We start from the raw sequence: 16,151 nt of genomic DNA, 5'->3' as shown, positions 1-16,151 counted from the left end.
GTGACAAATAAAGGTATAAGAGTATGGTTCAGGAGGTAAATCCAAATTTTGGAAATCCTAGGGTTGTGCTCCTTCAGTCCCCCCCCCCTTCAGTGCAAGTTTTCCTCAGAGAAAGGGAACAAAAAAGAGCCAAAGGAGTGGGGGAAGGGGGGGCAGATTTCGTTTCCCATTAAATCGGGCAGCTTGCAATATTGACCATATCTTGGGATTCATGGTAAATTTATTCTCCCAGAAGCAAATGCAACCTTGAGTTTTTCTTGGAGGCATTTATGGGAAAATAAAGAATTACAATAGAATTTATGAAGAACTATACACAGACAACGAATGACAACCAATGTACAAAAGAAGACAAATTGGGCAAATAAGTACTGAGAACGAGAGTTGTAGAGTCCTTGAAAGTGAGTTTGTAGATTGGAATCAGTTCCGAGTCGACGGCAGTGAAGTTATCCACACCGGTTAACCTGCTACCACCTGTTACAGCTTTTTTGTGATCACCTCTCCAGGCATTTAATGTGATCAATGGTGGATCTCATGCTGGGAATAAATTGGCCATGCAAGAGTTCATGATCTTGCCAGTTGGTGCTGCCAACTTCAGGGAGGCAATGCGCATTGGTGCTGAGGTGTACCACAACCTGAAAAACGTCATCAAGGGCAAGTACGGGCAAGATGCCATCAACGTTGGTGATGAAGGTGGATTTGCGCCAAACATCCTGGAAAACAAAGAAGGTAGGAAATGCGAAATACAAAAGTGGCCATACAAGTTCTTAGGGTTGTTGGTTTGTGTGTGTGTGTGTGTGTGAGAGAGAGAGAGAGAGAGAGAGAGATATCGTGTGATCAGAAGAATCTTGGGATCCATTTCACAGATCCCTCGAAGTTGCTGCTCAAATTGATCAGGGTTATTAAGATTAGGATTAGGATGTATGGTATGTTGGTTTTCAATAGCTCAAGACCCATGAGGCTATGTTGCAGATTTATAAAACCCTGTTAGACCACACTTGGAATGTTGTGCCTCATTATAGGAAGGATGTGCGAGCTTTAGAGAGGATGAAGAGGAGATTTACCAGGATGCTGCCTGGATTAGAGAGCATGTTTTACGGGGAAAGGTTGAGTGAGGTTGGACTTTTCTCTTTGGAGCAAAGGAAGATGAGAGGTGATTGATAGAGGTGTATAAAATGATAAGAAGCACAGATGAGTGGATAGCCAGAAATATATTCCTAGGGTGAAAATGGCTAATGCATGGGGGTATAATTTTAAGGTGATTGGAGTAAAGTATGGGGGGGGGGGGGCGTGGAGGCACCTGAATTGAACTCCAAACCATAGCACACCCCAAGATGCAATAGCTTCCCTCTAACCACTACACTACAGTGGCGCTAAGCTATCTTGGGCTTTAGTAGCATTAACTGACCCAATCTTGTTGATGTAGAAACAGTTCCTTAAGGTTCTGGCTTTGACTTTGTATCCTGGGTGCACACTCCTCCACCAAATAGCAATGTTATCAGCAATTTCTTGAGCTCTTACCAGCAATGAACAATGAGCTTAGCTTGCCAACTTTGGATTACTGTGACCTCTTGTTGTAGCTATTCACTGGCTTATGTTAAAGTGTGTGGAAATGTACATTTCAGTAAAGGATTATTCACATACAGTAATTTTTTGGATTGGCAGTTTCCATTGGATTCTAGTTCATAGAACAATGCAAATGCAATGATGGGTGGATGTCTGTCTGTCTAGGTACCATATCCAATACGGGCATTGGTGACCATGGTTTTCCATATAGATCTATCCCTCATTCTTTGGATGACTTTCATTTCCTCGATGTGTAGCCACCTGGCTATGCTTTTGATGTACATTAGCCGAGGTCTTCCTCTAGGTTTGCTCCCCTCCATCTTTCCAGGGAGTACGAGTTTTTCTAGTTCATCTTCAGCATGATGTGTCCTAGGAATCTGGGTTGTCTTTCTCTTATTGTTGGTATGAGTGATCGAACTGCTTGGGTTCTTCTGAGAACTTCTTCATTTGACGTGTGTGTGGTCCACGATATTTTGGGTGGATACAGTCTGCTTTTCTCCTCAAGTAATGTGGCAAAGACTCGAATCAGACTTGCCATTTGTAAACCGTTCTGCAGTGTTCTAACCTTGAAAATAGTGTCTTGACAATTTTGGAAATTGATTACAGGTGGCAGTAATAAACAATTTACTGCTTTGCCATTCGATTGGATGGCTGATCTGTTGTCTCAGTGCCTTTTTCCTGCACTAAACGAAATCCATTGATTCATTTCCAAACCTATGTCCATCTTGAGGCTTCTCTATACATATTGACAACACTTCTTGGACAGAGAATTCTAAAGATTTGCCCGGGAGGGAAAAAACTCCACTCACCTCTGCCCTGAAAAGTCAATTTTCTTGTCTTAACCTCCCTCCCCAATTGTAGACCAGCAGGTGTGACTTACAAAAAAGTTGCTGGTGAACGCAGCAAGCCAGGCAGCATCTATAGGAAAAGGTACAGTTGATGTTTCGGGCCGAGACCCTTCGTCAGGACTTCAAAGGGTCTTGGCCCGAAACGTCAACTGTACCTCTTCCTAGAGATGCTGCCTGGCCTGCTGCCTTCACCAGCAACTTTTATGTGTGTTGCTTGAAATTCCAGCATCTGCGGATTTCCTCGTGTTGGTGTGACTTACAATTTGACTACACGAAGGGAACAAGACACATGATCCAACATTTCAGGCAGACTTATTTGATTACCTTCAATGGAAAGGTACTTGCGGTGGAGATCGTAAGTTAGTTCAAAGTAAGTTTTTTTTAAATCAAAGTATATTTTGTCACCATATATTACCTTGAGATTCATTTCATTGCAGGCATTTACAGGAGAACTGAGAAATACAATAGAATTAATGAAAAACTACATAGAAACAGTGACATAGATGTGCAAAAGATAAAATGTGCAAATATAAAAACAATAATAGGTACATCAATAATTCTGAGAACATGGGTTGTAGAGTCCTTAAAAGAGAGTCCATTGGTTGTGGAATCAGTTCAGTCCTGAGGAGAGTGAAGATATTCCTCTGGTTTGGAAGCCGGGTGGTTGAAGTGTAATAACTATTGCTGAACCTGGTGGCGTGTGACCTAGAGCTCCTGTACCTCCACCCTAATGGCAGCAGAGAAAAGAGAGCATGGCCTGGCTGGTGGGGGTCCTTGATGATGGATGCTGCCTCCTTGTGAATGAGACTAGGATTAGGAACTGCAACTGTCTCTCCTCTCCCTTAGACAAGTTTTTTTTTTGCTCCCCAGCCCAGTTGTGACTTCCCAAAGTCGAGTGTTTCTCCAGTAAGAGTGCGGCAACTTGCATTTTGACTGTTCTCTTTCAGCTTTGGAACTGTTGAAGACAGCAATTGACAAGGCTGGCTACTCGGACAAGGTTGTGATCGGCATGGATATAGCAGCGTCTGAGTTCTTTCGTGATGGGAAGTACGACCTGGATTTCAAATCACCACCTAATCCTGAAAGGAACGTTAGCCATGAAAAACTCATCGAACTTTACACAAATTTCACGAAAAATTACCCTGGTAAGAACATACCCCAATAATTCCCGGTGTGTTGCCTCCTGTACCTAATAAAGTGGCCACTGAGTCTATGTTCATGGTGTTTTGCTGTAGCCCGTCCACTTCAAGGTTTGACGTGTTGTGCATTCAGAGATGCTCTTCTGCACACCACTGTTGTAATGTGTGGTCTTTTGAGTTACTGTTGCCTTCCTGGCAGTTTGAACCAGTCCACTCACAGACTGTGGTGGAGTTGAACCCGGGACATTAATGCTGTGATAGTGTTACAAATACCACTACTCTACTGTGCCCCCCCCCAAATCAAAGTTCTAAGTTCAAAGTAGAGTTATTATCGAAGTACATGCAGTGCTGTGCAAAAAGTCTTAGATATATTTACTTCGAACTTAGAATGCGATCTAAGTGACTTTGACCGTGGAATGATTGTTGGTGCCAGATGGGGTGGTTTGAGTATCTCAGAAACTGCTGATCTGGGATTTTCACACACAACAGTTTATAGAGTTTATAGAGAATGGCGTGAGAAACAAAAAAATCCAGTGAGCAGCAGTTCTGTGGGTGAAAACACCTTGTCAACGAGAGAGGTCAGAGGAGAGTGGTCAGACTGGTTCAAGCTGACAGGAAGGTGACAGTAGCTCAAATAACCACACGTTACAACAGTGGTGTGCAGAAGAGCGTCTCTGAATGCACAACACATCGAACCTTGAAGTGGGTGGGCTTCGGCAGCAGAAGACTATGAACACACATTCAGTGGCCACTGGGTGTATATCAACTGTGAACAATAGCTCTAATCCGAATGTTTTTGAACAATCAAAGATCTTTTCTTTGTAGATTAGAATCACCATGCAAGCTCTGTAACCAGCAGGTATAGGCATGGGGAAATTTTGTTTGCTGGATTGCAGAACTGACGAAAACATGATCACCTAGCGTGAGTCATGTTGTTTTATTAGAGTGCTGAAAGGGGAGGGGCATGCGGGGAGGTTGAAGCACAGGACACAGTAATATGAGAAATGTTGAAGATAACTATGGATATGTTTCAGCTTGTACAGTGCAGGGTTAAATTACCCCAATGGAGGGGTAGAAGGAGACAGATGCTATGACCTACTGAGTTTACTAACCCTACCCTAACCCATTTTGTAAGACCATGAGACACGGAGCAAAATTAGGCCATTTGGTCCATTGAGTCTACTCCACCATTCCATCGTGGCTGATTTATTATCCCTCTCAACCCCATTCTCCTGCCTTCTCCCTGTAATCCTTATTAATCAAGAACCTATCATCCTCTGCTTTAAGTATACTCAATAACTTGGCCTTCACAGCCGTCTGTGGCAATGAATTCCACAGATTCACCTCCCTCTGGCTGAAGAAATTCCTCCTCATCTCTGTTCCAAGGGGACATCCTTCTTTTCTGAGGCTGTGCCCTCCGGTCCTAGACTTCCCAGCTATAGGAAACATCCTCTCTGCATCCACTTTATCTGGGCCTTTCAATATTCAATAGATTTCAATGAGAACCTCCCCTCATTTTTCTGAACTCCAGTGAGTACAGGCCCAGAGCCATCAAACACTCCTCAAACATTAGCCATTTCATTCTGGTATCATTTTCACGAACCTCTTCTTTAACACTTTCCTTTCTTAGATAAGGGGGCCAGAATATCTCACAAAGCCCCGAACGCTTTCTTTTTGTTCATCCTTCCAGTTGTCTCCATCGAGGATCCTTTTGACCAGGATGACTGGGAAGCCTGGAAGAAGTTTACGGCAAACACGAGCATCCAAGTGGTTGGCGATGACCTGACAGTGACAAACCCCAAACGCATTGCCCGGGCAGTGCAGGAGAAGGCCTGCAATTGTCTGCTGCTGAAGGTGAACCAGATCGGGACCGTCACAGAGTCCATCCAAGCGTAAGTCCGTCCTTGTTGAAGCTGTATCACACATTAGTGAGGCCTAACTTGGAAGTATTGTGTGCAGTTCTGGTTGCCTAACTACAGGAAAGACGTAAATAAGATTGAAAGAGTGCAGAGAAAATTTACAAGGATGTTGAGGACCTGAGTTATAGGGAAAGGCTAAGTGGATTAGGACTTCGTCTCAAAAGATTCTGCCGATGCTGGAAATCCAGAGTAATGCACGCGTAATGCTGGAGGAACTCAGCAAGTCAGGCAGCATCTATGGAGGGAAGAAGCAGCTGATGTTCGGGTTGAGACCCTTCGTCAGGACTGGAGAGGAGGGGAAGAAGCCAGAATGACGGGTAAGGGCAGCATCAATGGTAGAGGAGGGGAAACTCTGTCCTTTGAAGAAGGAGGGCATCTCAGATGTTATTGAATGGGAAGCCTCATCCAGGGAGTAGATAGGATACAGATGGAGGAACTGAGAGAAGCGAGTGACATTTTTACAAGTGCATGGTGTACCACTTGCTTGTGTTTGGCCTGTATCTCTCTAAACCTTTCCCATCCATGAACCTGACCAAGTATCTTTTAAATGTTGTGATTATACTGCCTGTACCGCTGGAGAACCTTCCCCCCGCCCCCATGTTCGCCCTAAATCTTTCCCTTCTCATCTTAAACCTACACCCTCTTGTTACTGACTCACCTACCACCAAGCAGGTTGTGGATTAAAAATCTGTAGATGCTGGAAATTGTGCACTAAAGAGAACATGGGAAGCAGGATGAGATGGGGGTATATCAGATTGGGATTTATAAGGTGTATCAGAGGCATAGATAGAGTGAACAGCCCGCGACTTTCTCCCAGGACAGCAATCGCTATTGCCAAAGGACATCTGTTCAAGACGAGTGCAGGAATGTTTAGGGAAGATGTTGGAGATGATTTTTTTTTTACAGAGTGGTGGGTGCCTGCGAGGGTGGTGATATTTAAGAAAGATAGATACAGGGATGAAAGGAAACTGGAGTGTTATGGGCTGTGTAGGATGGAAGGGTTAGATTGATTGTGGAGTAGGTTCGAAGATTGGCACAACACCATGAGCTGAAGGCCCTGTACTGTTCTATAGCCTATGTTGGAAATGCTCTGTGTGTCTGGCAGCATCTGTGGAAAGAAAAACAGTTCTTGTGCCAGGCGTGCAACCCAACATCAAAACGTGTTTGTGCAGTCTGTCAACGGTTTGCAAATGTACCTTGTGAACTAGTGAATCATTACCTTCTGAATCAGTGCAAAATTATCTAAGAGTTAAGATTAGATGAGCTTTATTTGTCACACGTACAGTACGTTGAAACATAGAGTGAAATGCCACCTTTGTGTCAATGACCAACACAGACTGAGGATGTGCTGCGGGCAGCCCAAAATTGTCGCCATGCTTCCGATGCCAACATAGCATGCCCACAATGTCCTATCATCTCTTGGCTTCCTACTTCAGTCCGTCCCTTCCCAATCCACCCACCTTCCACTCGCCTAATCTCACCTATCACCTTCTAGTGTGTACTCCTTCCCCTCCCCCGCACCTTTATTCTGGGATCTGTCCCCTTCCTTTCCAACATAGAGGGCAGCCTGCAACTGTTGCCAACATAGCATGCCTATCACTTACTGTAGCCTTAACTAAAGTGTTTTTTAGAAAGTGGGAGGAAACAGGCACCCTGAGGAACTCCACAACATCACAAGGAGAACGTACAAACTCCTCAGAGACAGTGCTGGGGATTGAACCCTGACTGCGGGCACTGTAAAGCGTTGATGCTAACCACTAAACTACTGTGCCACTCCTGCTATGTAAAGGTCTCTGTCTCTCAATGGCTTTAATAATTAACTATAATTGAGATGCATTCTGGGGAAATGCTTCCCGGAATTTCAGTACTCTGGCGGCCTCGTCTACACTGGTGAATCCCAATATAAATCGGGGAATCACTTTGTCAAGCACCTCCGCTCCATCCAGCAAGGGTGGAGTTTCCCAGTGGTCATCTGTTTTAATTCCTATCCCCATTCCCGTTCCAATGTGCCGGTCCACAGCCTCCTCCTCTGCCACAATGAGGCCACTTTCCGGGTGGAGGAACAGCACCTCATATTCCATCTGCGTAGCCTCCAACCTGATTTCTTGAGCATTGGTTTCTCCTTCTGGCAATTTATTTTTATGTCCCTCTTCTTCTACTCCCCAATCTGGCCTCTTGCATTTCCTCTTCACCTGCCCATCACCTCTCTTTCTCCCATCAGAATCAGGTTTAATATCACTGGCATATGTCGTGAAATTTGTGGTTTTGTGGCAGCAGTACATTGCAATACATCATAGAAACTGTCAATTACAGCAAGGTGTGTGTGTGTGTGTGTGTGTGTGTGTGTGTGTGTGAGTGATGGCAGAGGGGAGGGAGTTCTTCCTGAATCATTGAGTGTGTGTCTTCAGGCTCCCGTACCACCTCCCTGTTGGTAGCAGTGAGAAGGGGGCATGTCCTGGGTGATGGGGTCCTTAGTGATGGATGCTGCCTTTTCTTTGAGGTATTGTCCATTCTCCTCGCCTATGAACTTCTGGCTAGGCCTCCATCCCCTCCCCCACAATTTTTTTCTGGCGTCTTTCCTCTTCCATTTCAGTCCCGAAGAAGGGTCTCATCTCGAAATGTCAATTGTTTATTCATTTCCACAGACGCTGCCTGGCCTGCTGAGTTCCTCCAGCATTTTGTGTGTGTGTTGCTCCGGATTTCCAGCACCTGCAGAACCTCTTGTGTTTATGAAATGTGCCAATTACCAGGAACTGACTGTGTATTGACAGCCTGTTCCATGTGCCTCGATTCATTGTGGTTCAAGAAATGCTTGATGTTAATTCCTCTGAACAGTTACTATTGACACAGAACCCTGGTACAATCATATTACAAACAAAAACCAGATAAATCAGACCAGTTCAACTGAAAGCATAGAAGACTGAGAGGAGATATGATAGAGGTATGCAAAATTATAAAGGGAATAGATAGGATAAATGCAAGCAGGCTTTTTCCACTGAGGGGTGACACTAGAACTAGAAGTCATGGGTTGAGGGTGAAAGGTGAAATGTGAAGCAGAACAAGGGGGAACTAATTCACTCAGAGTGGTGAGAGTGTGGAATGAGCTGTCAGCAGAAGTGGTGGACGTGGTTTAAGAGAAATTTGGATCAGTACATGGATGGCAGGAACATGAAGGGCTATAGTCTGGGTGCCAGTCAATGGGACCGAGCAGATTAATAGTTCTCAGCCCTACGGAGAGGCTCAGCCTGAAATATTGACTGTTTATACTTTTCCATGGATGCTGTCTGACCTGCAGAGTTCCTCTGGCACTTTGTGTGTGCTGCTTTGGATTTTAGCATCTGCAGACTTTCTTGTGTTTGAGACTAATAGGTCAGCATGGAATAGATGGGCCAAAGTGCCTGTTTCTGTGCTGCAGTGAACACATTCCCATTCTCATCGAGGATGGCATTTATCACCACGATGCCCAGTGGTCTCGAAGCACCTCTGTTTTACCCGTGGACGCTGTGTGTTCTTATTCCACAGCCATCCAGGCAGAATATTCCCCCCTGAACATTGTCAGGCAGTGAGGCCAGTCAGAACCCCCCCTGCCTGTCTCCAGGACCCACAGATAGCCATCTTAGCCAGCCCCAACAGCAAGTTAATTAGAACATCCTCCTCCCTCCCTCCTCCATACTGGATGACCAAAGATGAAGAGGGTGGGGCTAAAATTATTGCAGCCAGTAATCATAGCTAGCTCAGAACAATCCAAATATTTGAAGAAGAATTAGCCAACTTAGCCTAGCCTCAGCTGCTCTCACGTACAGTATCTCTGGGCAAGTTGCAATGTAAGTTATGTGCAGCCTGACCCAGCCAGCCCAAGTTAGAAATAAACTCCAGGCAGGAGCCAGCCAGATCAGATGTTGGGAGTGTGAAGGAGCCTATCAGATCTCTGTCCACTCCATAAATTGCCGTGCTGCTTGCATGAGCAGTGGGGCAATGATAGATATAACTGGGATATATTGGTCACACCAGGAGATTGGTTTTCTAGTCCATTTCTGTAACTGAGGGACTGTGCAAGCATTGACTGTGGGTGAAGTGTGCACTGGCACCATCTGCTGGTTACATCAGTATCTGCAGGCTGGATGCTCAATGGCTACTGTCCGATCTCCCATTTCCATTACAAGATGTCGGTCCATGCCCTCCTCTCCTGCCACGATGAGACCATCCTCAGTCTGGACGATCAACACCTCATATTCCATCCAGGTAACCTCCAGTCCGATGTCATGAATATCGATTTCTCTAACTTACAATAATTTCTCCCTCCGTCCCCCTTCTCTCTTTTTCAATTCCCCATTCTGGTTCCCTTCTCACCTGCCCATCATCTCCCGCTGTTTCCCCTGGTCCTGTCCTTTCTCCCATGGTCCACTCTCCTCTCCTTTCAAATTCCTCCTTCTTCAGGCCTTCTGTTTTCCACCTATCACCTTCCAGCTTTTGACTTCATCCCACCCACCCACTTTCTCCATCACCTGGTCTCACCTATCACCTGCCAGCTTGTACCCTTTCTCTTCTTGCCATCTTCTTCTTCTGCTTTCTTCATTGAAAATTGGATCAGCCATGATGAAATGATGGCACAGACTCGATGGGCCAAATGGCCTAATCCTGCTCCTATATCTTATGGTCTTATTAGGGCGAACTTTCAAGACCTAATGAAGGTTCTTGGCCTAAAACATCAACTTTTTGTTCCTCATAAACACGAGAGATTCTGCAGATGCTGGAAATCCAGAGCAACACACACAAAATGCTGGAGGAACTCGGCAGGTCAGGCAGCATCTGTGGAAATGAATAAGCAATCGATGTGTCGGGCTGAGATCCTTCTGAAGTGGCAAATTAAACACAATGTTGGAAGGCCGAAGGACCTGCTGCTGCACAGCTCTGTTCCCTATCCGGACGACTTTGAAGTCATCCGGATATGGAACAACATTGCAAGGCAGTGAGAAATGTGTGTGTGTGGGAGAAAGTGAGAGTGGAGGGGTACATATGTGTGTGAGAGGGAGAGAGATTTGTGTGGGGTGAAGAGGGAGTTGTATGCATTAAACATTCTTTTCCCGAATTACACTAGTGAATCACTTTGAAATTTTATAATATAGATTTTTATTTTTGTTCCTGGGTCAAAAATCTCCCTGATTTGCTGTCAGTGGGATTTCAATTCATGATTTCTGGTTTGTTTGTCCAACCTCAGAACCAGTGTGGTGGTTGTCCATCGTGTCTGGCAATGACAGGAAACCAGTGCAGGAGAGTTTTTAGAGTGGAAATGGCTGATCCACTCTCTCAGCCTCAGAAGTCCAAGTCCAGTGGTCACAAGCATCACAAGCTGGGGTCTGTCTTGGTTGCAATGGATGACCATGATGTCATGCCCTCCTGGCCGTTGGATCTCGCTGTAGATCTCATCCACCCAGTCTGCCGAAGCTAACTTTCCGTGCTAGGACGGGCGTGTGCCTAACTCAGCAGGGTGTGAGGCTGCTGGCTACCCTCTCCTGGTCTAGCCCGCCTGTCAAAGTGGTGTACAGGGGCGTGACCGCCGTCACACACAAACAGCTACTTGGGGGCCACAGGTGAGAGCCGAGTGTCCGGAGGGGACCAAAGGTGAGTGAGATGACACAACAAGCCCTTTCGCCAGAGGTGCTGCCACTCCCTGGACACCCCACACACCCCAACATCAGAACTCCAGGACGATTTTATCCCTTCCCCATCAGCACCTCCTCCTGGGGTTCTGCACAGTCAGTGCTAGAGTGAGTAATCGTAATGGAGTCCTCTGCCATCTATGTTAATTACCTCCCAAATCTTTGTCCGTGTTTCTCAGTTGTAAGCTGGCCCAGAGCAACGGATGGGGAGTGATGGTGAGTCATCGTTCCGGGGAGACCGAAGACACTTTCATCGCAGACCTGGTTGTGGGGCTCTGCACCGGTCAGGTGAGCGAAAGCGAGCCACCGATCTCCAGTGTGTCCGTGGGCTTTAACCGAGCATAAAAATCCACCAATCTGCTCTCCTCATCCGTTTCAGATTAAAACCGGGGCACCTTGCCGATCTGAGCGCTTGGCCAAGTACAACCAGCTGATGAGGTAAGCAACGAATAAACGTACTGGCTATTGGTCTAATTTAAAAGTGAAGCCATTCTGTGGCTGAATGTTCAGGTCATTTGAAGTGAGCTCGGCAGACAAGGTCAAAAGTTACTGCTCATCCCTAATACTTGTGGTTTACTGTTTCAGTGGGAGGGTAAGAGTGGACAGCCAGCACCTTTTTCCCAGAACAGAAATGATTAACGTGAGAGGGCATGACTTTAAACTGAAGCTATTGCTAGCGATGTCAGTGGTAGTTTTTTTAACACAGAGCGGTGAGTGTGTGGAATGGCTGCAGAGGCAGATACGTTAGAGACACAAGAGACTCTTAGACCAGCACCCGGCTGAAAGCAAGATGGAGACTATGTAGGAGGGAAGGGCTAGGTTGATCTTAGAGCAGGTTATAAGGCTGGTATAACATCGTGGGCTGAAAGGCCTGTACTGTACTGTAGTGATATATTATATAAAGTCCAAGACACCTGCTGCAGCCAATTTCTTTTCCCCTGGAGACACATTACAATCACTCTTGCCATTTCATAAATGAATCACCTGAAGATTTTTCTTGTGTGTATTTCAATACTCGCTATGTTAAATATTGTGGAGTTTCACTGCAGGCAGAGCCTCCGCACATTCTGTGCCAGGCATGCCTTTTACTTACCGAGTTGGTCTGAAGAGGGATGTTTGTACAGATGTTGAACGGGCACTGGCTTGTAACTCTCCTGACCCACTCCTCCCACAGCTCCGCTGCTGAACGATACAGATGAACAATGAAGAAAAGTGTGGGGCTTTGACTGCCACCCTTCAATAGAAAGTTGCAAGTTTTTTCCATGGTCTTTGAAGTCATAAAAATCTCACCTATGAATGTGTCAGGAATGACACAAACTGACTTGATACTGGGCATCTGAACTATTCATTCAGTGGAGGTTAGCAAGGCCAATGTTTATCACTCATCCTTAATATCCCACAAGTTTGGGGTTTGTTGGACCCCATATCTAAGAAAGGACATGCTGACATTAGAGAGGGTCTAGAGGAGGTTGATGAGAATGATTCCAGAAATGAAAGGGTTAACATATGAGGAACGTTCGATGGCTCTGGGCCTGTACTCGCTGGAGTTTAGAAGAATGAGGGAGGATCCCATTGAAGCCCATCAAATCCTGTACTTCTTCCTATAGATGCTGCCTGGCCCGCTGTGTTCCACCAGCATTTTGTGTGTGTTGCTTGAATTTCCAGCATCTGCAGATTTTCTCCTGTTTGCCTTTTGAAATATTGAAAGACCTAGATAGAGTGGACATGGAGGGGATGTTTTCTATAGTGGGGGGGGGAGTCTAACACCGGTGGGCACAGTCTCAGAATAGAAGGAAGTCCCTTTAGAACGGAAATGAGGAGGAATTTCTTCAGCCAGAGGTGATGAATCTGTGGAATTCATTGTCAGACAGCTGTGGAGATCAAGTCATTGGATTTAATTAAATCAGAGGTTGATAGGTTCTTGATTAGTGAGGGCATCAAAAGTTACAGATAAAAGGCAGGAGAATGAGGTTGAGAGGGGTAATAAATCACCCATGATGGAATACATAGTGAAGCAGACTTGTTGAGATGAATGGCCTAATTCTTCTATGTCTTATGGATTATCTCAGAGGACAGTCAATTATATCGTATTGGTCTGAAGGCCAGACAACTGGAGACAATAGATTCCCTTCCATGAAGGGCAATTATGAGCCCAAGACACATAGTTCCTATAGTTTCATGGCCAGCTTTACTGTTACTAATTAATTACCACTTGACGATCTGTAATAATTGTCCTTCCTAGTGTGTCTGAGTCATGGTGACTGGCTTGCCTGGGCTTGATGTGGAACATTAAAGATATAAAGATCAGCTTTATGGATTTGTCACGTTGAAAATGTGACAACATGAAGACATTGTTGAAACATACAGTGAAAGGCATCGTTTGCGGCAAATCAGATCATTGAGGATTGTGCTGGGGGCTGCCGGCAGATGTCGCCAAGCTTTCAGTGCCAATGTAGAATGGCCACAGCTCACTAACCCTAACCCTTGTGTCTGAGAGTGTGGGAGGAAACCAGAGCACCCAGAGGAAATCCACATGGTCCTGCAGAGAATGCGAATGTACCCGCTCCTTACAGGCAGTGGCGGGAGTTGATCAGTGACTTCCGGGGCTGTAAGGCGATTGCGCTAACTTTTACACTACCGTTAATAATTTGTTTTAAAACTTCTCTCCACAGAATCGAGGAGGAACTTGGGCAGAAGGCTTGCTTTGCTGGCAGGAATTTCCGGAACCCCCTTGGCAAATAGACCAGGCGGTGTGTCAGCCCAGCGTTTCCAGTAGCTTTTACTTTCTTCTCCTGAGTGGTGGCAGAGTTGCTGTTTGTATTTGCCCGGTCGGTGTGATGGAGTGATGAGTGTACCAGATGAAAGATAACGTGTCAGGATGTGACGTCTGCTGCTTCCTCTGGAGGATAATAAATGCAAGGCTTAAATCATTACATCTGTGTGAAAGATTATTCATCCCCCCAAGACCACAACAACATCTGGATTATTGTGAATTCTTGGAAATCTGTTAGAATGTTACAGGGATCTGTACTAGGTCCAGTGTTGTTTGTAATATATATTAATGATCTGGATGATGGGGTGGTAAATTGGATTAGTAAGTATGCAGATGATACTAAGATAGGTGGTGTTGTGGATGATGAGGTAGGTTTTCAAAACTTGCGGAGAGATTTAGGACAGTTAGAAGAGTGGGCTGAAAGATAGCAGGTGGAGTTTAATGCAGAAAAATGTGAGATGCTACATTTTGGTAGAACTAATCAAAATAGGACATACATGGTAAATGGTAGGGCATTGAAGAATGCAGTAGAACAGAGGGATCTAGGAATAATGGTGCATAGTTCCCTGAAGGTGGAATCTCATGTGGATAGGGCGGTGAAGAAAGTTTTTGGTTTGCTGGCCTTTATTAATCAGAGCATTTGAGTATAGGATTTGGAATATAATGTTGAATTTGTATAAGGCATTGGTAAGGCCAAATCTGGAGTATTGTGTACCGTTCTGGTCACCGAATTATAGGAAAGATGTCAATAAAATTCAGAGACTACAGAGGAGGTTTACTAAAATGTTGCCTGGGTTTCATCTCCTAAGTTACAGAGAAAGGTTGAACAAGTTAGGTCTTTATTCTTTGGAGCATAGAAGGTTGAGGGGGGACTTGATAAAGGTGTTTAAAATTATGAGGGGGATTGATAGAGTTGACGTGGTTAGACTTTTTCCATTGAGAGTGGGGAAGATTCAAATAAGAAGACATGGGTTGAGAGTTAGAGGACAAAAGTTTAGGGGTAACATGAGGGGGAACTTCTCTACTCAGAGAGTGGTAGCTGTGTGGAATGAGCTTCCAGCAGAAGTGGTGAGGCAGGTTCGATGTCGTCGTTTAAAGTTAAATTGGATAGATATATGGACAGGAAAGCAATGGAGGGTTATGGGCTGAGTGCAGATCGGTGGAACTAGGATAGGGTAAGAGTTCGGCACGGACTAGAAGGGCCGAGATGGCCTGTTTCCATGCTGTAATTGTTATATGGTTATATAGAATGTGCATTTTTATTAATGAACCACGAAAATGCTGTCTTAATTCAACCCAAGATCCACAGTCTGGGCAGGAGGTGGTTTCGGACCGTAAGACATAGGATCAGATTCAGGCCAGTCAGTCCTTTGAGCCTATTCCACCTTTCAATCATGGCTAACTTATTATCCCTGTCAACCCCATCCCCCTGACTTCTCCCCATAACCTCTGAAGTCCTTATTAATCAAGAACCCAATATACCCAATGAATTGACCTCCACAACTGTCTGTGGCAATGAATTCCACAACCTCTGGCTAAGGAAATTCCTCCTTATCTCTGTTCGAAAGAGACACAGTTCTATTCCCAGGCTATGCCCTCTGGTCCTAAACTCTCCCACTAGAGGAGACATCCTCTCCGCAGCCCTGTATCTAGGCCTTTCAATATTCTAGATAAGTCAATATTCTTGTGTCCTGATGAAGGGTCTCAGCCCAAAACATCGACTATTTATTCATTTCCATAGATGCTGCCTGACCTGCTGAGTTCCTCCAGCATTTTATCCTTTCATATTTGTTATGTTTCAATGAAATCTCCCCTCATTCTTCTAAACCCCAGTGATTTCAGGATCATTCTTGTACACCTCCTCTGGATCCTCCACAAAGCTAGCATGTACTTCCATAGATATGGGGCCACAGCTGCTCACGATATTCCAAATGTGGTCTGACTGACACTTTATATAAAGCCTCAGCATTATATCCTTGCTTTTGTTTTCCAGTCCTCTTAAAATGAATGCTAACATTATATTTGCCTTCTTTATCTTCAATTCAACCTCCAAGTTAACCTTTAAGGCAGTGGTCCCTAACCATTGGGCCGCAGGCCGGTACAGGGCCGCAAAGCATGTGCTACCGGGCCGCGAGGAAACGATATGAGTCAGCTGCACTTTTCCTTATTCCCTGTCACGCACTTGATCTGTAAAAGACATGTGGAGGTGAGTTTAGCCCTACTTGAACACTCCCCCCGGTCGGCTGGTC

At 45.2% G+C, this 16,151-nt stretch overlaps 1 protein-coding gene across 2 annotated transcripts in view; it reads left to right on the top strand.

The window, feature by feature from the left end:
* The window catches only part of eno1a (enolase 1a, (alpha)), a 47,472-nt gene extending 33,421 nt beyond the window's left edge, over nucleotides 1-14,051 (top strand). For both annotated transcript variants that reach the window (XM_063033258.1, XM_063033256.1), the window contains exons 7-12: nucleotides 504-726; nucleotides 3,359-3,556; nucleotides 5,241-5,442; nucleotides 11,309-11,417; nucleotides 11,509-11,567; nucleotides 13,802-14,051. In XM_063033258.1, the coding sequence (XP_062889328.1) occupies nucleotides 504-726; nucleotides 3,359-3,556; nucleotides 5,241-5,442; nucleotides 11,309-11,417; nucleotides 11,509-11,567; nucleotides 13,802-13,871 (861 nt within the window). In that variant the 3' untranslated portion in view covers nucleotides 13,872-14,051. The remainder of the gene's footprint in view (nucleotides 1-503; nucleotides 727-3,358; nucleotides 3,557-5,240; nucleotides 5,443-11,308; nucleotides 11,418-11,508; nucleotides 11,568-13,801) is intronic.
* Nucleotides 14,052-16,151: the final 2,100 nt, after the last annotated feature.

Source organism: Mobula hypostoma, chromosome 25 (genome assembly GCF_963921235.1).
Source record: "Mobula hypostoma chromosome 25, sMobHyp1.1, whole genome shotgun sequence".
Lineage (NCBI taxonomy): Eukaryota > Metazoa > Chordata > Chondrichthyes > Myliobatiformes > Myliobatidae > Mobula > Mobula hypostoma.
This window is presented reverse-complemented; position numbering and strand designations above follow the sequence as displayed.